At 39.7% G+C, this 27,970-nt stretch overlaps 1 protein-coding gene and 1 long non-coding RNA gene across 3 annotated transcripts in view; one reads left to right on the top strand and one right to left on the bottom strand.

The window, feature by feature from the left end:
- Window positions 1-805: 805 nt before the first annotated feature.
- On the bottom strand, window positions 806-27,671 carry LOC121830933 (uncharacterized). The gene is made up of 3 exons (XR_013052883.1): window positions 26,643-27,671; window positions 26,294-26,507; window positions 806-1,116 (listed from the first exon to the last, which is right to left on the bottom strand). It is a non-coding gene; the product is annotated as an uncharacterized LOC121830933 (long non-coding RNA).
- Plod2 (procollagen-lysine,2-oxoglutarate 5-dioxygenase 2) overlaps window positions 27,607-27,970 on the top strand; it is a 91,229-nt gene continuing 90,865 nt past the window's right edge. Inside the window, exon 1 of one of the 2 annotated variants that reach the window (XM_042281438.2) lies at window positions 27,607-27,904. In XM_042281438.2, the coding sequence (XP_042137372.1) occupies window positions 27,796-27,904 (109 nt within the window). In that variant the 5' untranslated portion in view covers window positions 27,607-27,795. The remainder of the gene's footprint in view (window positions 27,905-27,970) is intronic. The other variant, XM_042281439.2, reaches the window with a different exon arrangement.

Consider the following 27,970-nt stretch of genomic DNA (forward strand, 5'->3'; position numbering starts at 1 on the left):
TGAAGTGAAAAAGGAAAGCAACTTTATGTCAAAGAGCTTAGAGAATGTTTAAGTTAGGTGATAAGCCCTTTTGGTCAACAGTAAAAACTACAAATAAGAAAGGCAAAAGGAAGGAAGGAAGAAAGGAAGGAAGGAAGGAAGGAAGGAAGGAAGGAAGGAAGGAAGGAAGGAAGGAAGGAAGGAAGGAAGGGAGGGAGGAAGGAAGAAAAGAGAGATATTGCCTCATATTGTTTATGCTCGGTGTAAATATTTGGTCATTGTTATTTTTCAAGGTAACTGAAGTTTCAAAATTGTATCTTTCCTTGGTTTGTTACAGTTTTAAGAAAGAAATGACACAAATGAACATGCACAATATTTTGGCACAAGGGCTGGCAAGAAGACTCAAACAAAGTCTTGCTTCCAAGTCTGATGACGAGTTCAATCCCCAGGACTCATGTGGTGGAAGAAGAGAACTAACTTCTACAAGTTGTTCTCTGAGCTGCACACATGTGATGTGGCATGGACGGACACACACACACACACACACACACACACACACACACACACACACACGAAACAAATAAAAATGCGATAATTTCTTTAAATGAAACAATACAAAAGATCAAAAATTTAATGTTTTATTACTTAATGGTAGAGCAATATCAAACACATTTTACAACTATAAACAAGGTGTCTAGATAGTTATTCAAGTTGTTTTTAATATATTTTAATATATATTTATATATATAATTTAATATTTAAATTATATTTATGTTAAATTTAATATTTAATATATATTTAATATATTTTAATATGTTTTTAAGATATTGAAATGCCTTTAGAATATCTACATCCAGTACTCAAATAGTATTTTTTCTAACAAACTTTTATTGAGATGCGCTATAGATCTGAAAAAAAAAAAAAACAGTAGTGTGTAGACATTTGAAGGGAGAGAGTCTGTTCCTCTTGGAATCGGGCAGGGTCTGGAATGCAACAGCAGCATGGCCACTGCCAGCTCTCCTCAAGCCTCGGGTAAAGATGGCTCCCATTTTGGTTCAGCAGTGAAAACAGCAACAGTTCTTGCCTTTCCTGCTCTGCTGACACCTGTGATCTTCCAATAGTGACTCTGTGAAAAGCCTTGAATGGAATAAAGAAAAAAAAGAGATTTTCCTACTTTTAGGATTCATTTTTTTTTCTGACATTTTTGCTGCATGGACTTTATAAATGTTATTTGTTTTGAGTTAGGCAATAAATACCCAGTGCTGAAAAGCTGAACAATTCAAATGAGCCATTAAAGTAATTAATTTCATAGTGTTTTCCATTTTATGAGTTTAAAGCTTTCATGGAAAAACTGAACCTTATTTAAAAACATACTTTAAGTGGTCACATGGCTTTTACAACCTATACCTGTATTTTTGGTAGATGTCAATTATCCTTTGAACTTAGTAGCTTTTACTTTGGGATAAAATTCATGTTAATTATCTCTAAATTGTGATTTTTAACAATCATATTAGTGGCTAGAAAAAAAAATTAAGAGTTCCCACATGCTTTAACAAGGTAACATTACAGTTACTTAGAAAAACACCGTGATTAAAAGGAAGATAAATTAGAGGGCAGTTTCCAAATGGCAGCTTTTTGATACTGGAGTGGTATGAGGACAAAGTCAGAGGACTTTATAACACAGGTGTCTGCAAGGAGCTCATGAGCATTTCATGTGCCATGAGCAAGAGAGCTGCATGCTCATTATGGCGAGGTTCACAAAGAATCAAATGGCTCTGAGCTTTGCCATCTGTGCCTGTAATCCAGAAAATTACACCTGATGCAAAGTACAGTTTTAGAAACCCGTAATGTAATGGAAGCTATTCTAAAGGAGACAGCATGGGCTTTCTGGGGTGGTGTGTGCAGACTCAGCGTGGAATGGCCACACTACAGGGTTTCCTCAATTGGCACCCCCTTTCAAGTACATGCTCTTTTTCAGTTCCATGGCAAAGGCGTTTCCTGTAATGTATGCCACAGAGCTCATACTCCAGACTAAGAAATCACTATGGGTGATTTCATGACATACATCTGAATAATGGTCATTTGTCTAAGACCAAAGCTTTATAACTTCTATTATTTTATATTCTGTTCATAGCATCATATAGTATCATTATCTACAATTACTTTCATTACTGATGGATCTCTCTCTCTCTCTCTCTCTCTCTCTCTCTCTCTCTCTTTTTTTTTTTCTACATTAGGTTGTACTTCATTTCAGGGTGACATTCTTGAAGAGCTCACCACAAGGCATCATAATGTAATTATGTAAACTCAAACTGCTCTTGTTGGATCAAACAATATAATCAATGTATGTTAAGTTCAGGTCTGCCAGAGTCAGCTTTGCAAGAATAAAGGTTAGAATACCAACAGCAGTGGCAGGGCACAGAGCATGAAAGGAATCACTCAGTAGCAGTAGGTACTACGGTTTGTGCCACTAAGAGGGCTAAAGAGGTCTAGAGGCTCAGAGAAGTGGTAAAATTACATTGTTTGGGACTGTATATAATGGTGACTTCAGCTTGAGATATCTCAATGTAAAAGTACAGCTCTTATCTGTGGTGATACATTGTACACGCCAATAAAGCTCACTTGAAAATTGTGTACCCCAATAAAGCTTGCCTGGGGATCAGAGGACAGAGTCAGCCACTAAACTGGACATAGAGGTCACGCAGTGGTGGCACACACCTTTAATCCTATCACTCAGGAGGCAGATCTCTGTGAGTTTAAGGCCACATTGGGTTACACGAAATAGAACCAGGCAGTGGTGACACATGCCTTTTTAATCCCAGGAAGTAATGTGGCAGAACACAGAAAGGTATATAAGGCATGAGGAAACAGGAACTCTCTCTCTTGAGGCTGAGGATTTCATAGAGGTAAGCTAGTGGCTGGCTGTTCCACTTCTCTGATCTTTCAGGCAAGCTTTATTGGGGTACACAATACATCACCACACTTATCTCAAACAGGGCAAGGTTACTCTGGAGTCAAATATGAGTGATCATGGCCTGTGAACACAGGTTCGTGTTTCACAAAACACTGTCTTCCAACATGGTAGCAGCTTCTTGAAGTTCTGATTGTAACAAAACAGAGTCATAAGTCAGTATTATAAAATATATTTGTGGGAACATTAGGCAGGCTGTAGAAATGTGAGGAAATCTCTGCTATGGGCCTTGGATTCTATCTGATGACATTCTTAGCCTTCTGGTTGGTGGAAGTTAGTGGTCTCTTGAACACTGCCAATCGATTTACTTGATAGTCACAAGGATGGATATTAGGGAAACACAGTGGTGAGCAGTGATTGACCATAATTGAGGTTAAATGTAACCCAAATCACTTGGTTCTTGACCTGAGACATTCCAGCTCTCCCCAACCACAGAGGTTCTATTTGCTCTTTTCACCTTTGTGCTTTATGTAGGTTCTGGGAGTCAAACTCATGTCTTCAGTCTTGTGAGGCAAGCATCTTTATCTGCCAAGTCATCTTATAGGCCTATGACTGAGGAGGTTTTTTTTTCTCCTTTTTTTTGGGGTGGGGGGGGCTTTGGACAGGGTTTCTCTGTATCCTGGCTATCCTGGAACTCACTCTGTAGACCAGGCTAGCCTCGATCTCAGAGATCCATCTGTCTCTGCCTCCCAGGTACTGGGATTAACAGCATGTGCCACCACCACCACCCAGCTTCAATCTGTGTTGAAGAATCCTTAATACGGGTGTGTCTTTTTTTTTTTAATCAATCCATAGGTGAATTAATCAGTCAGAGAGTAGGGACATTAGTTTATGATGAAGATTTTTAAATAAAATTGTATAAGAAAGTGCTACTCACAGAGGAGTAAAATAATCTCATTGTAGGCAAAGAGCACAGCATACAGAGCTGATCCAGGAAGTCTCAGTGCAAAGCTGACTCCAGAGGCTCCTCAGAGTCTCAATATTAGGTGTTGGACTGGTTCCAGATTCTAGGGACAGGACAAGGAGTCAAGTAAAGTCAACTAGGACTCTACTGCCTTTAATATTTTAGGGATATTTTCAAGAAAGAAGTATAGAAACTGTGAATGTAAAACAGGATACGGATGTTATAGTAGGCTGGTGTCTTAGGGTTTTCATTACTGTGAAGAGACACCATGACTATGGCAACTCTTACAAAAAAAACACTGATTTGGGCTGGTTTACAGATTTGGAGTTTTAACCCATTATTGTCATGGTGAGATATGGTGTTCTGCAGGCAGACATGGTGCTGGAGGAGGTGCTGAGAGTTCTACATCTTGATCTGCAGGTAGCAAGAGAGATTGTTTACAGGGAGTAGCTTGAGCATATATGAGACCTCAAAATCCACCAAGACAGTGACACACTTCCTCCAGGAAGGGCACACCTCCTAACAGTGCCCCTTTCAATGGGCCACGTATTCAAACACATGAGCTTATGCAGGACATACCTATTCAAACCACCAGCAATGGCTACTACTATGGTGATATTTTATTTGTACTGAAATGTGATTTTAATTTTATGTTAATAAATAAAGTTGCCCTGGGGTCAGAGCTATTAGAGCCATAGCAAGAGCGTGGTGGTTAGAAGAGCTAGGTAGATTTCTGTGTGTTCAGGGATACAACCAGTATTGGAGATATATGCCTTTAAGACCTGGAGGGCAGTACTTACAGGCAGTGACAAGGCAGTCATGTGGTTGGGTTTACAACCAATGAGAAGGCAGAAAAGAAAGACTATTTAAAGACAGACAAACAGGAAGTAGCTCTCTCTTGGGGAACCTAGGAGCACTGCAGGAGGTAAGATTGTATCTCTGAGCTCTCTTTTAATTGGCTCTGTGTTTCTTTTTTTTTTTTTTTTGGTTTTTTCGAGACAGGGTTTCTCTTGTGTAGCTTTGCGCCTTTCCTGGAGCTCACTTGGTAGCCCAGGCTGGCCTCGAACTCACAGAGATCCGCCTGCCTCTACCTCCCAAGTGCTGGGATTAAAGGCGTGCGCCACCACGCCCGGCTTGTGTTTCTTATTTTAATAAGACTACTGGTTACATCTATATCCGGAGCCCAACGTGACAAGAATCCATTAAAAACTGCTTGGGGCCGGCTCCTTAGCCTGAGCAGTCGGCTCCCTAGCCCCGGCCCAGGTCTGCTTGGCCTCAGTGGGGACTAACTGTGAGCTGCTTGTTTAAAGCCAGTGCTACAAACAACTCAGGCCTGCCCTGCCAAACAGGGCCCCTGCCTGTAAAGCCAAGCCTTGACACGGCTCAAGAGAGAATAAGTGGCTGGATTTAAGTTTTAGCCGGCTACGCTTTCACTTTCCCTTTCCCTTTTGCTTTTGCTTTCTCTCTGTCTCTCTCTGTCTCTCTGTCTCTCTCTCTGGATTCACACCTAGGACACTAGGTGGCTGTTTTGAAATTCACTCGGATTTCTACTGTTCTACGCAGATTTGGTAAGTCATAAAGGAAACTATTTAAATGACAAATTTTTTCCACATTAAAAAAAAATGGGTTTTATGTGTACATTGGAAGAAAATTGGGTTTTGTTTGAAATTTTAGGCAGTCTGACAATGGAACAACTATATGAAAAGATTAGTATTATGGGAATTATGCAGTTTATCACCATGCTTATTCTCATTTTACTATTTAAAAAGATAGTCAATTTAAGTGCCAGGATGACAGCTTTAGAAAAACTTGTTAAACCTGTAAAAATTCAGACAGGAGAAATTAACAGTGAAGTTGGTTCAAGTTTGGATCATAAGGTTACAGAAAGAAAGCCTGTTTTCACACAGTCACCCTTAATTTATCCTGTAACTGTACAGCAGATGCCTGATCAAATGGCTACACAAAATATTTGGGCTCCAATTGAACTGATGGATTTTAGAAGGTTTAAGGAGGCAATAGTATCTTATGGCATGCATTCCCCATATGTAAAGCAAATGTTAAACTCTTGGTCAACATATAATAGGATTGTACCACAGGACTGGCGGGACCTTGCACAAGCTGTTCTGGAACCCAGCCAGAGACTTCAGTTTCTAACGTGGTTTAAGGAGGAAGCTAGAAACATAGAAAAACAATGGAGGGATAAAGGAATACAAGTTTGTCAGGATCAGCTTATTGGAGAAGGCCAATATGCTTCGGTACAAACACAATGTTTATATGATGTTCAAACCCTAATTTTATGTCGAATGGCAGCCTTGAATGCATGGGACAGAGTTGAGGAACCAGGAAAAAAATCTGAGTCATTTACAAAGGTTATGCAAGGCCCAAAAGAATTTTTCACAGATTTTTTACAAAGGCTGGCTTCAGCAGTAAACAGAATGGTCTCAGAATCAGAAGCTAGTAAGGCAATAATTGAAGCTTTGGCATTTGAGAATGCGAATGCAGCATGCAAAAGAATAATCAGGCCATTAAAGGCAAGATCTGCACCTTTGGAAGATTGGATTAGAGAAACAATTAATGTTGAGGTTGATGAGCATGATGATACATGGGTAGGAGAAGTAATTTCTTTTTTTTTTTTTTTTTTGGTTTTTCGAGACAGGGTTTCTCTGTGTAGTTGGGGTGTCTGTCCTAGATCTCACTCTGTAGTCCAGGCTGGCCTCGAACTCACAGAGATCCACCTGGCTCTGCCTCCCGAGTGCTGGGATTAAAGGCGTGCGCCACCACCGCCCGGCCCCAGGAGAAGTAATTTCAAAAGGTTTGAGGAGTGTTAAATGTTTTGGGTGTGGAAAGCAAGGACATTTTAAAAGGGACTGTAAACAGGTCATTCCTAGAAGCAATGTTTCTTCAAGGAACAATGGCAACAGAATGCCCCTTCCTTCTGGTGTATGCAGAAGGTGTGGTAAGGGAAAACACTGGACCAATGAATGTAGATCAACAAAGGACAGACAGGGTAATCCTTTGCCTCAGTTTTCGGGAAACTCCCGGAGGGGCCTCATGCAGGCCCCCATAGCAAAACCAGTTCAAACCTTTCCTGCAGCTGTAGAGGAAATCCCTGCTCTGAGCGATTAAATAACCAAATGACTATTGGAATAAATCATGCTGGTCAGGATGATGAAACAGAGAGAATAGAAAATTCAGGAGAAAACATAAAGAAAATTTTTTGGCAAACTTCTATTAATGAACAGAGACCAAAATTAACGATAAAAATAAATGGTGTTTTGTTGTCTGGTCTGGTAGACACAGGTGCGGACGTTACCATAATTGCAACAGAATTTTGGCATCCAGCTTGGCCTCTTCAGGAGGTAAATGTTCAACTGTTAGGAATTGGGACATTATCTCAGGTGAAACAGAGTGCAAGATGGCTGGAATGTATAGGTCCAGAAGGACAGAGAGGAAAATTAAAACCATATGTGGCTAACATAGCTATGAACCTGTGGGGTCGAGACTTGTTGCAACAATGGAATACTCAGATTAACATCCCTCCAATCTCAAAAACAAATCATAAACTAGCACATGTTTCTGAGAGAAATATTAGAAGGCATTATTTTGAGTGGTCACCAGCCATCCATATTATACAAGAACAGGGCACAACAACTGTTAATCTTCCAAAGATACCAACAGCTCTATCTTTAAAATGGTTAACAGACAAGCCTGTATGGGTTCAGCAATGGCCTTGAACAACAGAGAAACTCCAGGCTTTAGAAAAGCTGGTAGAAGAACAGTTAAATGCTCAGCATATTGAACAGTCAACCAGCCCTTGGAATTCTCCTGTATTTGTTATTAAAAAGAAATCTGGTAAATGGAGAATGCTATCAGACCTTAGAGCAATTAACAAAGTAATTCAGCCGATGGGCTCTCTACAATCTGGAATTCCTTTGCCTACTCTGTTACCAAAAGGATGGCTTCTCATAGTTATTGATTTAAAAGACTGTTTCTTTTCAATACCCTTACAAGAAAAAGACAAAGATTTGCTTTCACAGTGCCTACTTATAATAATTCTCAACCGGTTAAAAGATTTCAATGGAGGGTCCTCCCACAGGGAATGTTAAATAGCCCAATTCTGTGCCAATATTTTGTACAACAGCCATTGGAAGTGATATGTAAAAAATTTCCTAAATCTATAATTTATCATTATATGGATGATATTTTACTAGCTGACTCAAATGCAGATACTTTAGAAAGAATGTTTGAAGAAGTAAAGAAAATTTTGCCTTGTTGGGGATTACAAATTGCTCCTGAAAAGATACAAAGAGGAGATTCTATTAATTATTTAGGATATAAAATAGAGCTACAAAAAATTAGACCACAAAAGGTGCAAATTAGGAGAGATAGACTACAGACTCTTAATGACTTTCAAAGATTATTTGGAGATATTTCTCATCTACGAACTATTGTTGGGGTAAAAAATGATGAACTGACTAATTTGTTCAAAACCTTAGAAGGTGACAAGGACTTAAATAGTCCAAGAGAATTATCACCTGAAGCTGAGAAAGAATTGGCCTTGGTAGAAAAGAAAGTACATGAAGGGCACGTAGATCGTATTGATCCAAAGCTGGATTGCATTTTGGTTATTTTACCTTCTAGGCATTCCCCTACTGGAATATTAATGCAGAGTGAAGATATTATATTGGAATGGATATTTTTACCAAATAAACCAAATAAAAAATTAAAAACTTATGGGAAAAAAAATCTCTGACTTGATTTGGAAAGGAAAATTGAGACTTCGTCAATTAGCAGGAATAGACCCAGCAGAAATTGTCGTACATTTAACTAAGGAGGACATTGAAAAATTATGGACAGAAAGTGAATCTTGGCAAAGAGCTTGCAGTAATTTTTTGGGAGAAATTAACAGCAAATATCCCAAAAGCAACAGAATTGATTTTATAAAGAGAGCTGATTGGATCTTGCCTCGAATTGTACGGCAAAAACCCAAATCTGGAGTTCGTACATTTTATACAGATGCCAACAAACAAGGAAAGGCAGGTTACAAATCAGAAAATTTAAGTAAAGTGGTTCAAAGTCCTTATAATTCAGTGCAAAAATCAGAATTCTATGCTATTCTGTTGGTATTAATGGATTTTTCAGAACCTCTCAACATAGTAACTGACTCTCAGTATGCTGAAAGAGTGGTATTACATATTGAGACTCCAGAATTTATCCCTGATGCTTCAGAATTAACTTCACTATTTATTCAATTACAAGATACAATCAGGAAAAGGAGTCATCCTTTATATATAACTCACATCCAATCTCATACTGGTCTGCCAGGCCCTTTAGCACAAGGCAATGATGAGATTGATAAATTATTGATAGGAAATGTGCTGGAGGCCTCAGAATTTCATAAAAAAACATCATGTCAATAGTAAAGGTTTAAAAAAGGATTTTTCCATAACCTGGCAACAAGCCAAAGAAATAGTAAAGAAATGTCCTACTTGTTCCTTCTATAATCAAACGCCATTGCCAGCAGGATGTAACCCAAAGGGTACTCAGAGGAATGAAATCTGGCAGATGGACGTGTTTCACTTTGCAGAATTTGGAAAATGGAAATATGTACACCACACCATCGATACTTATTCAGGATTTCAATGGGCAACTGCTCTGAGTTCTGAAAAAGCTGATTCGGTAATCACTCATTTGCTAGAAGTTATGGCCATCATGGGTATACCTGCACAAATCAAAACTGACAATGCTCCATCATATGTCTCTGTTAAAATGAAACAGTTTTTTGCTTATTACAAAATAAAGCATATTACAGGTATACCACATAATCCTACAGGTCAAGCAGTTATAGAAAGATCAAACAGAACTCTAAAGGATATGCTACATAAACAGAAAGGAGTAACAAAAACCCCCAGAAATAGACTTCATAATGCTCTATTAACTTTGAATTTTCTGAATGCCAATGAGAAAGGAACAACAGCTGCAGAGAGACATTGGATAATAGAAAAAACTACAGAATTAAATCAGCCTATATACTTTAAGGATGTGCTGACCTCAGAATGGAAAACAGGGTATGTATTACGTTGGGGACGAGGTTTTGCTTTTGTTTCTACAGGAGAAGATAAGCTGTGGGTACTATCAAAATTGATAAAGGTTCGATTTGAACAAGAGAAACCTCTTAATTAGAGAAGATGATAGTTCATCAACCAGCATGAATATCCAATTTAAACTAACTTGTACCAGTAACACATGTCTTTTCATTTAATCAGATAATAACTTGCCAAAAAGGAACATCCCCAAAATTAGTCTTGGGGAAAGGTTTTTGTTTTTTGTCTTTTAGGAGAATGAAGGTTAAGGAATCTGAAAAACACAAGACAAATGAGACAACTGAAGAAAAGGGACAAATCATCTATCCCAGGAAACAGAGTTAAACGGTGTATGGGTATATATTATCTAAAAAATTTTATGTCTTCTTAAATGTTTGTTTCTGCTTTTCTCTAAAGATTTAACACTATTGGTCTTCTAATAGTCCCAGTTCAATTAAAATTTAAAGCTGACTTTGGAGTTGGAGAATGGCTCTCTCCTTCTTTAAACTCAAGCATGTTGTTAAAAAGAAAATACAAACTCCCTGTATCATGCCAGAATAAAAGAGCCATTTTCTGCTATGGGACAGGACAAAAGCCAAATTAATTAAGGGACTATTCTATTACTAATCTCAACTCTTTGATTCTATTCTGATTCTTTAAACTTTTCTTAAAGTATAAATTTTATATCAAAATTTACAAGATTAATATATATATACATTTTAAACTTTGTTAAGATATGAATGGTCATATAGAGTACTAACTAATTCTAGAAAAAAGGCTTCAATTAGCTGCATATATATGTCTTTGTGTTCGAGTCTCTTATCAGTTTTCTGCAGGAAATCATGACCAGGCCTAACATCAACTGAAATCTCCAGGAAGAAGATGGGACCCCACAACAACAACCACAACAACAACAATTCCACGTGGACAATAATAATATCACTAAGCTGACAAACATCATCTACAGATCAGCTTTGAACTACAAGGTGCTCAGAGCAATTTTGAGATGACTAGCTGAGATGATCCAGTCTCAAAGACTACTTGAATAAGAACTTGAGATAAACCCTGAACCTTGGCTTTATACACAGACTGGATAATATTGAAGGATATAGTTACCTTTCCTAGAATTTGACAATTAACCTAAATTTTTCTTTCAGGATAAAGATAACTTCGCCCATACCCAGCAGGAAGCAATTTTAAGAATACGACGTCCACATTCCCAAAGAGGTGGTGTGGGGCGGGTGGTTTTTTTTTTTTTTTTTTGGTTCTTTTTAACAGGTTTTGGGTCTGGGATAATTTTTATTATTTAGGGGGGTTGGTTACAAGTTGTTGTCAAGGGTTAGGAAAAAGGATAAGCAAAGGAGATTAGATTTAAGGTTCTTGTTTTACAAAAAAAAAAAAAAGAAAAGAAAAAGACAATTACTAGTTTTAAATACTTTACATTATTACCAACTATTAGGATATAAAGAAATGAAAGTTAGTAGTTAGACATTACAGTAGAAATTGTAGTCATATTAGATATGTTTTAAAAATTGAGCAGATATATTTTAGACAGGTCATCTTCAAACCCTTCAGAGATCTACCGAATATGGCATTTAAAATGTTTTAATAACTTAGAAATTTTTCTTTTTTGAGACATGTCGGCTCCTGGCAGTACCAATCTACTTCAGAGAAAATATGGGCATTGAAGAAACTGCATATGGAGTTAACTTTCATTGTGGCAAAAGTTAGCCACTGGACAACAAAGTATCCTCGAATCAACAGGAAAAAATGGACAGACAAAACACGAAACAAAGGACTACTGATTCCTGCCAAAACAAGTGTGGTTATGGCTTTATCAGAAGGCATCTTCTGAGGCCAGTACAATATGGTACCATCCCTGAAGTGGCCTTCACAATCCGGAAAAGGTACAGTGCCCTTTTCTTCGAAGGCAGCTGAACAGGCAGTGGGCCGATGGCTTCTGTTGTGCAATGGAACAGCAACTGAAAGCTCATGCCTCTCAATAGTAGACTGGCATTTAATAGAGGGATGTGGAGAAGAAGGGGATGCTGAGATGAAGCCATATATACACAGCCAAGAAGAATGGACAGCTGAATTCAAAAACCGTCAACAATTTCCAGAATTTAAAATCCTGAATCATGACAGAACACTAGTGGAATTCAGGTGTTTCTGGTACATGGACTGTTCTCACCCTATGTGAGGTTGAACTGTTGACCTTGTGTACAACCTACTTCACAAATGAGTCTATCAGATACGATAAGCCTATAGGCTGAAGATGATGCCCCAACACTGCAGAGAAACCTCAGGTGACTGTCCAGGCAGCTGGCTGTTTCTGTCAAGTCACAAAATTTTTGGAAGTTGCTTGCGTGCACTTCCTGTTTTTATTTTTGTTAGCTAATATTATTTCCTTCTTGGGTCTCTGAGGGAGTTGAAGATTAGTTAGTAATAATTGAAGATTAATTAGGATAGAAAGTGAATTAGATACATTTTGGATTTACTAAAATAGGATAGATAAGGGAATTATTTTCTCTGATTTGTCAAATACAAATGGACTAGACATCGTTTAGGTATTTGTTACTTGTATATATTGTATATAGGTATTGTACTTTTGTATATAGTTTTTCTTTTGTTAGTTATAACCTTTTGCCTTTTTTCTTTTTATTAAAATAGAAAAGGGGAAATATGGTGATATTTTATTTGTACTGAAATGTGATTTTAATTTTATGTTAATAAATAAAGTTGCCCTGGGGTCAGAGCTATTAGAGCCATAGCAAGAGCGTGGTGGTTAGAAGAGCTAGGTAGATTTCTGTGTGTTCAGGGATACAGCCAGTATTGGAGACATATGCCTTTAAGACCTGGAGGGCAGTACTTACAGGCAGTGACAAGGCAGTCATGTGGTTGGGTTTACAACCAATGAGAAGGCAGAACAGAAAGACTATTTAAAGACAGACAAACAGGAAGTAGCTCTCTCTTGGGGAAGCTAGGAGCACTGCAGGAGGTAAGATTTTATCTCTGAGCTCTGACCTCTCAGCTTTCTCTTTTACATTGGCTCTGTGTTTCTTATTTTAATAAGACGACTGGTTACATCTACATACTACAGTAGCAGGGATGGGACTGTCAAGGAATGAATGATACAAATAGATAGAAAACAGGTTTATTTAGCCTACTGTAAGGGGCAGCAGACTAGACAATAAGAATACCACCTGTAGCATGCACTGAGTTGCAATGTCTTCGTTTTAGAGAATTTCCTTTGTTAGAGTGACGTGCTACTTTGCAGCTTCTTGGCATCTCATTCCTGCCATGTGATTAAAGGTAGTCAAGACTGGTTTATGTATGGTCTTGGGAGGTTAGCATGAGTTGTGTTGTGTGTGTAATAAGTAGTCATGAAATCTTTACCATGCAAATAAGGGCTGTCCTAAGTGACCAGTGCAGGCTATGTGAAGAAACCTAGCTTACAGCACTCTGTAAGTAGCAGTACAGCTCAAGGCAAACTTTTATCTTTGAGATTTCTTGAATAAGCTTGAGAAAATTCCATAATGGAAACTGCAATAATAAATAATGCTGGTTCATGGAGAAGTTGAGACCAGTTGCCTCTTAAAATGATTCTTTTAAGGGAAGTGTTATAACCACAGGGCCATGACCATGCCTTGAGATGGGAGAAGACATAGCTTAAAATGAAAGATAAGAAAAGATAACACTCACAAACATCATGGCAGGGAAACTGAGAGAGTCTTCCAAGAAAATCACAAACAAAAAGAAGGTCTGGCTTTTGTTAAGTTTTATTGGGTAAAGGGAAATTCCACCCTACATTAATTTAGTTTGACACAGTGACTCCTGTTATGCATGGAGCCAATACTAGATGGGACCCTAAGTTTCTCTTCCAGCTACAACAGAAAAACACTCAGTTTGATACAGTGTTTTCAAGGTAACAGATTTTAGAAGGGTATGGCCTTCTTGTGTGTGTGGGGGTCATTGGATTCCCTTTGAGTTCTTAGTCTCACTAATAAAAGAATTTAAAAATAGACTTACAAGCATTCTAGATGACTATTTCATTAAACATTTATAGAAAAACAAGAGTACATGAAGGCTAAAAACCCCAGCAACCATAAAACACAGAGTGAGGAGGTGTAGAGAAAAAGGCATGCTTTTTCAGCTAGGCATGGAGGTCAGAGAAATGGTTAGAAAGGCCAAAGTGTGAGAGAAAACAGGCTTAGGAATGGTGAACCATAGGTCTGAGAGAGGGCACCAGATTCTAGCCTCTTGTGTTCCATGGCAAAGGACTACATCAAGGACACATGGTAAGAAATAGGAATAGCATATTGAACCACAAAAGACTCCAGATAGCCAAAATAATCCTGAGTAAAAAGAACAATGCTGGAGGGATTACTCTTCCAGACCTCCAGATTACAGAGCTGTAGTAACAAAAACAATATGGTACTGACATAAAAAAATACCTGCAGATCAACAGAACAGAACAGGAGATAGAAATGTGAGTACATATAATTAAAGCCATCTAATATTTGTCAAAGATGTCAAAACCACACACTGGAGCAGACATCTCCAACAAATGGTGCTGGGAAAACTGGATGTCTACATGTAGAAGAATAAAACCAGAGCCATATTTATCACCCTGCACAAAAATCTGACTCCAAACGGAATCAAAGACCTAAATGTGAAATCTGAAACACTGAACCAGCTAGAAGAAAACATGGGGAGTACCCTACAAGTCATAGATGTAGGAAGAGATTTTTGAATAGGGCCCACTTTGCCAGGAATTGAGGCCAGCAATTGACAAGCAAGATCTCTAAAACTAAAAAGCTTCTGAACAGCCAAAGAAACAACCAATGCAGACTTTGGCCATTCTGCCTGGGGTAAGATGAAATACTAAAGTAGTTTTCATTAGCATTTCCCTGATGGCCAAAGGTGTTGAACACTTAAAAAATTATCCCTAAGCCATTTGTATTTCATCTTCTGAGAAGTCTCTGTTTAAATCCATGTCTCATTTTAAAATTGGCTTGGTATTTCCTTGATGTGTAGTTTTTTGAGTTACGTGTATATTTTAGAAACAAATCTTACATCAGATATATAATTGGTGAAGATTTTTTCTCATTTTGCATGGTGCCTCTTCATTATGATGATTTTTTTTCTATATTAAAAATTTTTAGTTTTGTGAAGTTCCATTCATTAGTTGTTGGTCTTAATGTTTGCACTATTAAGGTCCTGTTCAGAAAGTCCTTTCCCCTGCCTACAAGTTCAAGTGTATTCCCTACTTTCTCTCCTATCAGATTTGGGGTATCAGGTTTTTATTTGAAAGACCTTGATTCATTTTTGCATTATTTTGTGCAAGGTGAGAGAAAAGGATGTAATTTCATTCTTTTACATGTGGCTATCCAATTTGAATAGCACCATTTGTTGAAAATGCTGTCTTTTCTTCAATGTATATTTTTAGATCCTTTGTCAAAATTTGGGTAGCTGTAGGTGTGTGGACTTATTTCTCGGTATTTTACTCTACTCTGTTGCTCAATATATTTGTTTATGATGCCTGTGTCATTTTATTTATACCCTGTAGCATAACGTGAAATTAGAAATAGTTATACCTCCAGCCATTCTTTTATAGTTAGGATTATTTTGTCTATCCTGTATTTTTTTTTCAAATGAAATTTAAGATTTTTTTTTCAATTTTTATGAAGAACTGTATTGGAATTTTGATAAGAATTACCTTGGCTCTGTAAATTGCTTTTGGTATGATGGATATTTTCACAACATTTATACTATCAGTTTAGGAGCGTGAGAGGATTTTCCATTCTCTGGAGTTTTCTTTAATTTCTTCAATACATTCAAGTTTCTATTATATGCATTTCACTCCCTTACTTAGAAATATCCCAAGATATTTTAACTTTTTAATGGGACTGTTTCTCTGATTTTTTTTCTTGGTATTAGGGTCATTTGTATACAGAAAAGCTACTAATTTCTGTGTGTTCATTTTGTATCTGGTTACATTGCTGAATTCATTTATCAGATGTAGGAATTTTCTGGTGGAGTACTTAGTCTTTTATGTTTAGAATCCTATCATCTACAAATAAGGATGATTTGATGATTCCTCTTTTCTTATTTATATTTCTTGTATTTACTTCACTTGTCTTACTGTTCTAGCTAAGGCTTCCAACACTATTTTGAACAAAAATGATCAAATGAACAAACTGAACAAAAACAAGACAAGGCATCCTTGTTTTGATACTCATTTAATGGAGATCTTTGAATTTTTAAAAAACTTATTTAACATGATGTTGTGGGTTTGTTGTATACTGCCTTTATTATGAGGAGATATCACTTGTATCCTTAGATTCTCTACTACTTTTTATCATAAACAGATATTGACTTTCATCAAAAGCCTTTTCTAAAGCTAATGAAGTGATCATGTGATTTCTGCCTTTGAGTCTGTTTATGTGATGGTGGATTACAGTAATCCTAATACTAATTTATGTATATTGAACTATTCCTACATTTCTGGGATGAAGCCAACTTGCTTTTGGTGGACAATCTTTTTGATATGCTTTTGAATTTCATTTGTAAGTATTTTATTGAGAATTTTTGCATATATGTTCATTAAAGCTATTGCAACATGATTTTCTTTTCTGTTTTCTTTCTTTTTTTAAATTTTTGTCTGATTTTGGTATCAGGGTAATTGACGCATCATAAAAAGAGTTGGAAAGTACTTTTTCTATTTTATGGAATAATTTTTGAAGAGTGCTGGTAGTAGTTCTTTGAAGGTCTGGTCAAATTCTGTCCTGAACTAATCTAGCTATGGGCATTTTTCAGTTGGGAGATTTTTAATTACTGCCTATATCTCATTGGTTACTATGGGCCTATTTAAATTATTTACTTTATCTTAGTTTAAATTCGCTAGGTCATATGTATTGAGAAATTCACCTATTTGTTTTATGCTTTCCAGTTTAGTGTAGTACAGATTTTTAAAGTTTGTCTGTATGATTCACTGAATTTTTTCAGAATATTTGTAATGTTTCTTTTTCATCTATAATTTTATTAATTTGTGTCTTCTTTCTCTTTCTTTTAGTTAATTTGGCTAAATGTTTGCCAATTTTAAGTCTTTGAAAAGAACCAACTCTTGGTTTCATAGATTTTTTGTTTGAATTTCATTAAATTCAGTCTTGGCTTTTATTATTTCTTCCCATCTAATCTTTTTTGGTGTTTGTTGCTAGAGTTTTCTGCCTTGCCCATAGTCAGGACAAATCTTTGTCACCGACAGTCCCACAGCCGCTCAGACCCAACCAAGTAAACACAGAGGCTTATATTGCTTACAAACTGTATGGCCATGGCAGGCTTCTTGCTAACTGTTCTTATAGCTTAAATTAATCCATTTCCATAAATCTATACCTTGCCATGTGGCTCGTGGCTTACTGGCATCTTCATATGCTACTTGTCATGACGGCAGCTGGCAGTGACTCCTTCTACCTTCTTGTTCTTTCTTTTCTCCTCTCTGTTAGTCCCACCTATACTTCCTGCCTAGCCACTGGCCAATCAGTGTTTTATTTATTGACCAATCAGAGAAATTTGACATACAGACCATCCCATAGCAGGTGTTGTTTGTTCTTGTTTTTCCAATACTTTTGGGTGGATCATTAAACTATTAATGTAGGATTTCTCCAGTTTTTTTTTTTTTAATGTAGGTACATTATGCTATAAACTTTACTGTTAGGATTTCCTTCATTCTGTCCCATAAGATTTTGGTATGTTATGTTTTCACTTTCATTTAATTCTGGACATTGTTAGTTTTTCTTTTTGAATTCTTCCTTCACTCAATTTTGATTCAGTAGGGTGTTGTTTAGCATTCATGATTGTACTTCCTATTGTTGTTGATATCTGGTTTATCCCTGTGTGGTTACATGATGTGCAGGTTGTTATTTCAGTATTTCTAAGTTTGTTGATTCTTGTTTTGTATCTCAAGTATGTGGCTGGCTCTAGAAAACATTCCATGGGCTATGGAGGAGGAACTATATTCTTTAGTGCTTGGGTGGAATATTCAGTAGGTGTCTGTGAGATCCATTTTGATTTATGATGTTATTTAGCCTCTAGGTTTTCCTATTTATTTTTTGTCTTGGTCTATGAATAAAAGTAGACAGAGTATTGAAGTCACACACTATCACTGTGTTATGGTCAATCCATGATTTTTATGTTATTGTTTCTTTTACAAAACTGGTGTCCCTGTGTTTGGCACATAAACATTTAGAATTGTAATATCCTCTCAGTGGATTTTCCTTTAATAATTATGAAATGTCCTTCCCTCTCTCTTCTGATCAGTTTTGGCTTGAAGTTATTTTGTCAGATACTAGAATAGCTACTCTGCTGTTTCTTGGTTACATTTGCTTGAAAACTTTTTTCCATCCTTTTAGCCTAAGGTATGTCTATCCTACATGGTAACGTGTGTTTCTCAGAGGCAGCAAAAAGATGGGTTCTGTTTCCTAATCCAATCATTTAATCTGCATCTTTTTTTTTTTTTTTTTTTGCTGGGGAACCAAGACTTAATATTAAAGATATTACTGAACAATATTAATTCTTGTTATTTTCTTGTACCATTTTGCTCTTAGACCTCTTTTGGTTAACTGTTCTGGGATTATATATTCCTTTTGCCTTCTTGGGTATGTTCAGTCTTCTCTTCAACATGAAGTGCCCCTTGTAATATCCTTTACAGAGCTGGATTTATGAGCATAAATTCCTTAAATATGCTTTTTTTTTTTTTTTGGTTTTTTGAGACAGGGTTTCTCTGTGTAGCTTTTGGAACCTGTCCTGGAACTCACTTTGTAGACTGGCCTCGAAATCACAGAGATCCACTTGCTTCTGCCTCCTGAGTGCTGGGATTAAAGGCATGTACCACCACAACCACCCAGCCCTTAAATCTGTTTTTATAATGAAAAGTTTTTCTTTCTCCTAAAATTGTGCCTGAGAGTTTTTTGGGTATAGTAGTTTGGCCTGGCATCTGTGGCCATTTAGAACTTACAGGACATCAGCCTGGACCCTCTGGTTTTCAAGAACTAGCTTTCTATCTGGTGATCTGTATGCCTCTTATACCTTAATAGGCATTTCTTTCTTTATATTTTGGTAATTTTCTTCTATGATTTTGTTGAAAATATTTTTTTTGACTTTTTACCAGTTTCTTCTTTTTCTTGTATACCTATTATTCATAAGTTTGTTCTTTTTATAGTGTCCCAGATTTTCTGCATGTTCTATTCCTATTTGTTTTTTTAACCTTTATTTTTCTTTGATCATTTTCTCTACCCTGTCTTGAAGACTTCATGTTATTGCTGTAATCTGATCCAACCTATTGTTGAGACTTTCTGAGGCTTAAAGAGTCCCTCTTTTCCAATATGCGGGTACTCAGTCACATACCTGTCTATAACTTTTCAGCCTTAGGATGAACTGAACATACTTAGACAAAGAGGTTCTAGCTGCCAGCTAGGGAAGACAGGGGCCCAGTGTCTGTGTGATTTTCAGTATTTTCAGTATTTTCAGTATTTTCAGTATTCTCCAATGAACCGAATACTGAAAATGGTTGATAACAATTTTTCTTTCTTTCTTTCTTTCTTTCTTTCTTTCTTTCTTTCTTTCTTTCTTTCTTTCTTTCTTTCTTTCTTTCTTTCTTTCTTTCTTTCTCTCTCTCTCTCTCTCTCTTTCTTTCTTTCTTTTTCTTTCTTCTCTCTCTCTCTCTCTCTCTCTCTCTCTCTCTCTCTCTCTCTCTCTCTCTCTCTCTTTTGAGACAGGTTTCTCTGTGTAGCTTTGCACCTTTCCTGGAACTCGCTTTGGAGACCAGGCTGGCCTCGAACTCACAGAGATCCGCCTGCCTCTGCCTCCTGAGTGCTGGGATTAAAGGCATGTACCAACCCCCCGCCCCCACCCCAGCCAATTTATTTCTTACAGGCCAAGGAACTCTCAAAGTGCTGGACCTCGTATCCCCTGACCCATTACAGGACTTTCACATATCACCTGCCTCTCAAAGGTTTCAACAGTATGTGCTTTTCTGGAGCATGCTCTGTTCCTCAGAAGCCCAGGGAAGAAAGGGCTCCTAGTCTTCACTATGCGGCTTCTTTTATATGTTAATCTTGATGTTTCATTCAGTTCCCATTCTCCAGCCACAACCTGATATCTGAGTGGAAAGGTGAGGAGGGAAGGAGAAGGGAGGGGAAGGGAAAGGAAGGGGGAGGGGAAGGGAGGGGAGGGGACAGGAAAGAGGAGCCTGGCAGTCTGTGATCTGACAGGGAGTGTTCCCATTTTTCTCATGGAAACCGGGCTGTATCCTGCCGGATGTAAAGCATGGCTTTTCAGACTGTGTCTTTCCCTGGTATACTCCATTTTTTTCTTTTTTAAATTAAATTAATTTTTATGCATTTTATTTAACTTTTTTCCATTCATTTTATATACCGACTACAGTTTCCCCTCCCTCCTCTCCTCCAGTTCCCCCATCCCCCCTGGCTCCCATCTACTCCCTCCCCACCCACTCCTCCTCCATTTCCATTCAGAAAGGGGCGGACCTCCTTGAACAAAGCATGGCTCATCAAACTGAGGCAGGACTAAACTCCTCTCCCTGTATAAAGGCTGGACAAGGTAATCCAGCATGGAGAACAGGTTCTCCAAAGCCAGCTAAGTGCCAGGGACAGGTCCTGATCTCACTGCTAGGAGCCCCACAAACAGACCAAGCTACACAACTGTCACACACATGCAGAGGGCCTAGGTTGGTCCCATGCAGGCTCCCTAACTGTTGGTTCAGAGTCCATGAACTCCCAAGAGCTCAGGACAGCTGTCTCTGTGGGTTCTTCCGTCATGACCTTGATCCCTCTGGCTTGTACAGTTCCTCTTCCCTTTCTTCAGCAGCACTCCAGGAGCTAGGCCCAGTGCTTGGCTGTGGATCTCTGTATCTGCTTCCATCAGTTACTGGATAAAGGCTCTCTGATGACAATTATGGTAGTTACCAATCTGATTACAGTAGATGGACAATTCAGGCACCCTCTCCACTAGGGGGTCTTAGCTGGGGTCATCCTTGTGGATTCCTGGGAGTTACCCTGGCACCAGGTTTCTCTCAAACCCCGAAATGCACCCCCCTCATCAAGACAGATAGACTCCATTCTGCAAGCAGATTCCATTTTGAGGAGGGAGGCTAACAGTGCGTTTGGTAGACATGCAAACAACCCATCTGTCTGGCACTATCCAACAAGCACCGAGTGATAGTTAACTTATGCAGAAAAGCAGAGAGTTACCTGATAAATTTATCAAAGAAAATTGGGACTACTGGAGCATAAAGGAATGTTAAAATCATACCAGGAAAACTAGGCTCAAGAACGTACTGAGTATCAGGCTGGGAAAGGTTAATCTTGGACCCCTCACTTGGACCCCATAAAGAGGAGGACACCTAACACTGCCTTGATGCGAGTCCCACAGCCCTATCATCTGATCACCCAGTGTGTACATCAAAGGATAAACAGGCAGAGGGCTCCCAACTGTCCCAGGGTCTTCAAACAGGCTCTGCGGATATCTTAAACGGCCATCACTCATCACCCTTTGTCTGTCTGTTTGGACCTGTCACCCAACTGTGCACCCATTCTTTCATCTGGATCTGGTCCTGCCTTCACCTCTCTAGCTACCACAGTCCCACACCTCACTCCTGCAGCTCAACTCTGACCTGACAGTCTGTCTCCATGGCAGCGGCAGTAAGAGCAGCAGCATTTCCATCAGATTTCCATCCCGGCTCCCCGTATTCTTTTTGCAGAGACTTTCATGCCTCTCAGTGAGTTTCCCAGCTTCTGACTCGGGATTCTTTGAAACTCCTTAAACTCTGCTGCAACCTCTTTAACCCTTTTGGCTATTCTGCAACTGACACAGAGCTGTTCTATTTACAGTGTGATACGTGAAGTGTGGTCTGAGAGCTTGTATTTACGTTGGCTAGTGTCTTAAGAGTTTCCATTGCTCTGATGAAATGCCATGACCGGAAGCAACTTGTGGAGGAAAGGGCTTATTCCACAAAACAGACAAGTCCATCATCAAAAGAAGTCAGGGAAGGAACTTGAGGCAGGAACCGAAGCAGACAGAGAAGTAGTGCTGCTTACTGGCTTACTCTGCGTGGCTTGCTCAGCCTGCTTTCTTTTAGCATCCAGGACCACTATCTCAAGGGTGACACCACTCCCAATGGGCCAGGCTCTTCTACGTCAATCTCTAATTAAGAAAATGCATTACAGATTTGTCTACATGCTAATCCTATGGAGACATTTTCCTCAGTTGAGAATTCCTCTTTACAAATGACTGTAGCTTGTGCCAAGTGGATACAAAACTTTCCAGCCCAATTGGCTTTCAGGAAAATGGGCCTACTTGCTATACCCTGTGTATTATTTTTTTGTTCAATAAATCCTGACATTGTTGAAGGACTCAAACATGTCTATGTTTCCAACATAGTGTGTTCATGTGATGGTCTTTTATTTCAGGTATTCTCTCCACAGACATGTGTACTTACTTGGTGTAATGAAAGAGTCCTAATACTTTACTGGATAAATGAAACTGAGGCAGGCCCTGGGTCATTGAATTGCCTCAGTGACTTAAAGCCTTTTGACCAGAGTGCTACCTCAAAACTCACAGTATAAAGAGATAACTCACTCCTACAAAGTTGTTCTTTGACAGCCTCCCACATCTCTTCTTGTAGCATATCTCCCCCCCCCAACTAAAATATAAAATGTAAATTAAATTTTAGGCCCCTTTTTCTAAGAGCTCCATGGCAGTGGCTAAGAGATGTTTTCTTAACGATTCTTACTGATTATGACCCGGCTTCCTTTCCAATCAAGACTACGCCTCTACTCCCAGTCACCCCTCACATTTACAGCATGTGTGAGAGAGACTTGAGCCTTCTTAGCTTCAGGACAGTGTGCCCCTGGGTCATACATAATTAAGGGGATGAGAACATTGAAAAACAAGAGAAGCAGAAAGAAATCATTAGAAACGACTGTTGAACAAGAAAACGAGACAGTACCCACGGCGAGTCACACTTGGTGGAGCTTTGGCGTTATGTGTCTCAACCGATCTGCTGCAGCACTGGACTTCAGTGAAACATAGTCGGATGGTAAAGGCAGACACCACGACTGTCTGCTGCTGGGCTTGTGGGGTGACTCACAGCACAGACAGCTCTGTCCCAATCATCCTGACTAGTCAGAGAACATCTGCTAGAGTCATCTTCTCAGAATACCATGCACGATTTGGCTCTCCTTTTGGCCCTGGCCTACTTTTGTTATTTTAACTTGGCTGAGTTGATTTTATGTCTGACATCATTTTCCAATGTACATGGATTTCACAACTCCAATCTACCTAGGGATGATTGATACCATATATAAGATGACTAAAGCATGTAATTAAGATTTAAACAATGATATTTAATCTGAAAGTGTCAGATGGGAACCAAGATTTTTTATAGAAAACTATATGCTTATTTATCTCTAATGACATACAAGTGAGAGTCAATTAAAAAAAAATCACAATACAAATCAATCAGTTCTCCCTGTCATAAGTAACTAGCTTTGATTGCTAAGGATTTGATAATTTCATTTTCTCTTACTGGCTGAAAAGACATTCAACCTTACAAATATATATATATCACCTGGGACATCATCTTTGCTTAGATTACAGCTTGAAACACTGGAAAACGGCTGGGGCCCTGGAGCATGCTCCAAACCTCTCATACTTGAAGGGCAGTGTCTGCTTTGTGGTAACTTAACCATCCTTAAGTGGGGGAGGCTGCACTCTGATGTGCTCAGAAAACACCCGGTTTAGATGGAGTCACAAAGGAATGCTCTGCTGATTTCTCTTTCTCCACCATGTGGCTTTCACTCCCTTCTGAGGTTTAGATCTTAAACTTGTATCCCGACCACTCAAACACCACTCTCCTTTCCCTAAACTTCTCTTTTGCTGATCCGTTTGTTTGTCTGACTTTATCAGTTTCCTCCGCCTCCAGAAGGCCCTTTCTCTCTCTCTCTCTCTCTCTCTCTCTCTCTCTCTCTCATGTCTTGGCTCTCTGGTTATTTTCTTTCCAGTTTGTTTCGTATAATGGTCCTCTCTCTGTTATGTTTCACCCCAGTTATGAAGTATGCTCCCAGAGCATTACTTCTCATTCACTCGACAAATATTCACTGAGTAAATATTCCTTGACATTTTTTCTCCTACACCCACATACAGACCATCAAATTTGTTGGCTGTACAATAAAACTTATTGAGAAATTGACTTTGATTCATTAGTACCAATGTGGTTAAAGCCACCATGGTCTCTTTGCTGGGCTTCAGTCTTTAAATCGGTCTCTAGTATTGCTTTTCGCCATCCCCTGCCCCGTGGTTCTTCATCCAACATCTGGAATCTCTTTCTTTCTTAACCCACCTCAAAGCAAACTTCTGTTCTGCTTAAAACGTCCACAGGACTTTTCTCTTCACCCAGGAGGAAGCCACGGAGGCTCCCTATATGCTTGCTGTTTGCCTCCTTCTTGTTATCAGTTCTTAGGTTTTATCTTACTTTTTTTTTTTTTTTTTTTTTTTATCTTACTATTCTTACACAGTATGGAAACCCAGCTTGGCCTCTCTTTGTCCCCTCACTTCAGGATCTCTGAGCTTCTGTTTATGGTGCCAGGATCACCTTGCTCACACTATACAACTCAAGTATGTTCTCTGTAATGCTGTCCCAGAACTGTTTATTTAAATTTACAGCAAATTTCTTCTTTCATGTTTTTGCTGTTCCTGATTTCTCTATATCAAGTGTTACATTTATACACTTAGTATCTTTTCTTCACTTGAGAGTAAAATTCCAAAATGTTTTCACTGACTTTAGATAAAAAGTCTAGTGAACAAACTACAAAGGAAATAGGCTTGGCCAAGCACTTAGCATGAGCATGAACTCTGAATATTCTGCCCTATCCAAGTTGTAGTCGGACAAGATACAGGAGTCTCTAAGAAGGTGGTTCTTGAGCTGGTTAGGTCAATGAAGGAGTGGGCTGTTTTTCCATTATCTTTACACAGAAAGGTAACATGAACCAAGGAATGTAGGCCTACTCCTGCTTTTTCCTCTGATCTCACCATTTCTTAGCATGTCAATCTAGTTTCTTACAGTCCAGAGTTACATAATCATTGGTAGGTTGCTGTATCTCTGAGCACAGCTGGCTGGGAATATGTGGAAAGCAAGGCATGTTTCATGGCCCTTCAGTCAATGACTGACGGAGGTGAGAATAAAGATAGCCCAGGTATCTTGCACCCTGGCTAGGTTATCTATGAGGGTAAATTAGTGCCTGTGGACAAAGGGCCACACCCACTGGGTTAGACTATAGAATGAATCAACTCCTATTGTCTTTTCTGGAATTTCTTTAACCTCACCTACTCAGTTTCTTCTGACCACCACACAAAACACTCTTCCTGATAACCTTGGGTCAAGGTCAGCCTATGGAGGAACCCAAATGATGTCAATAATTGCAATACAAACATTGCAGGGTAAAAATAAAAATAAAACTTCCTGCTTTGGTAGACCAAGCAAGCCAAGTCAATCAAGTGTAGGATATAGAATGAGGTGGTTTAATATTTTAGTAGAATAATCTGAATCATAGACTAATGGGTTAGGACTGTTTTCAGATCTTCCGTGAAATCTTTGCGTTTAGGGATGAAAAAATCACGAGTAAGATGGATCTAGCCATAATATAGAGTGCCACAGTTTGAGACAGGAAGCAGCCACAGGAAAGTTGGCCAATGAGAATACAGTTTCAGCTGTGGCATTAGGCGTGTGTTACTTAAGCAGGAAAGAAAGAATGGAAGGAGACAGAGAAAATGACAAGGAAAAAGGTAACAGTTCTCTGGGTTGGTGGTATTGAGAGCATATTTTTTTTTTTTTTAATCTGAAGCCATGTGAGGTAGAACATCATTAGCAAAGACAAAGAAACTGGATGTGAGATCTGTATTTAATGAGCTAAAGATTCTAAATGTTTGTCATGGGAACAGTGAGGTAGACATCTCCAGCAGAAGGCAGGGCTGGCAGCCTGAGATGGCAGGAAGGTTTTGGTTTCATAATGGGACACTTTCAGGCTGTGATTGAAGCGTCTGGCTATTTTGAAAATCCCAGAGACACTTGCTTTATAGAAGCTTTTAAGTTCTGACGTTGAGACTCAACAGAGGAGGAGAACGTCATAGTAACCAATAATTATTGGTGGACTCTATAGTTAAGCATACATGGAAATTCCAGTACTAGCCAGGCAAATTGAGGACTTCAGAGGTTTGGGAAGCAGGAAGTCAAGTTCAAGGAACTTGGCAGTGATAAGGATGGAATTCTGGAAACATACTTACCTCAAAGACTAGCCATTCTTCTGAGGGCTGGTTCTGCTTGGCTCTGCCGGGATTCATGACGCTGCACCTGCCACCCACACTGTAAAGGGCTCCATCCCTCAGCTGCTCCTTCTTCAGACGATCTAAGCCTCACTTTATTCTTCCTTATTCTTCTCCAGTCACACTTTCCATCTCTTGATTATGTCTACTCATCTCTGAACTTTCTCCCATTTTCCTTTATTAAAAAAGGGGGCGTGGGGAGGGAGACAGTTTAAAACCTTCAACACACTGTAATAACTGGCTTAGTTTTAATCTCAGGATTTTCTTTTTCTCTAAATGTCATACTCAAAATATTTACAAACTTTCCTACCTGTTTTTAATATGCTAGCTACTGTTCCTCTTGATTTGATGCTAATTTTACAACTGAGTAATTTTTTACTTCAAAACTTTTGCGTTAGAATGAGTATTTCCTTCCTCTTACTTCAGGGAGATTTAAGTAGGAGATTCTTGAATGTGGTCCATCTGATTCTTTCTTCTTTAAGTAAGAAATACCATGGAATGTGTGAGAGAAAGTTGTCAAAACTTTTGCCCCTGCACAATTCAGTTTAAATCCTGGGCTAAAGAATAAGAACACACGGAAAATGATTTTGCATAGACATACTTATCAAAACCCTAAGTAGTGGAGGCGGCTCCCAGGAGCCCAGGAATGGCTCCCCCACATCCTCAGAAGTAATTTTCCATGTGCCGGACAGGAAGATCATGTTAAGGCAGAGTCAGTCTCAGGTTGCTGGACTTGGAATCAGCCGGATTTACAAGCTTCATTACTGGAAAGAGTCTACGGCTCTCCTGGCATCAGCAGCCGGAGAAATGTTCAATAGCACAATGAAAAGTTTCTGTTTACAGAATAAAACCAAAAGCATGGTCTTCTCTGCCATGGGGGTGGCTAAGCTCAGAAGCAACAGTGTCCCGGGGATGGATCCCCATCACTGTGGCTGGGAGTGTGACCAGAGCCTACTCAGCCAAGCAGGCTGAAGCCCCGGCGGTCACCACTCACCTCCGGGAGGGCCCGGTTCAGTAGAGGAGGGCTGGGCAGGGCGCGCCGTGGAAGCTTCTGGAACGCGGGGAGAGGGAAGAGGGGCGCACTGCCCGCAAAGGCGCTCCGGGGAGCCCGGGCGTGAGGCGGTGCACGTAGGCGTAGGCGACTCGGAGGGTGGGGGCTCAGCCTCGACGGCCCGGGACGCGGGGTCCTGGAGCAGCGCCCCGCCCCCGGCCCCGCCCGCCCGCCCTCCGGGGCCGCTCTTAAACCCGCGCAGCCCTGGCCGCCGCTTCGCTCGTCCGCTCCGTGCGCTCTGGCTGCGCGTTAGTCCGTGCCGTCCTCTCCGCCCGCTTCCGCGTCCGCATCCGCGCAGCCCGCTCGCCGCTGCCGCCGCCCCGGGCCCGGGTCCGGCCCAGCGCTCTCCGGGGTCTCCGCGTCTCGCGAGAAGTCGCCGCCGCAGGCCTTGGGCTCCCGGGCGCAGGGGCGAATGGGGGGCGGCGGAGCGAGGCCCGGCCGGCTGCTGCTGGTGCTCGCCCTGCTCTCCTGGGTGGCAGGCCTGGGCGTGGCGGAGGAGACGCCCTCGCGCATCCCTGCAGGTGAGCTCCGCACGCCGGATTCCGCGGGCGGGTCTGGCGGGCACTGGGCATCTTTTCTTTCCGCTC

Source organism: Peromyscus maniculatus, chromosome 7, assembly GCF_049852395.1.
Source record: "Peromyscus maniculatus bairdii isolate BWxNUB_F1_BW_parent chromosome 7, HU_Pman_BW_mat_3.1, whole genome shotgun sequence".
Classification (NCBI taxonomy): domain Eukaryota; kingdom Metazoa; phylum Chordata; class Mammalia; order Rodentia; family Cricetidae; genus Peromyscus; species Peromyscus maniculatus.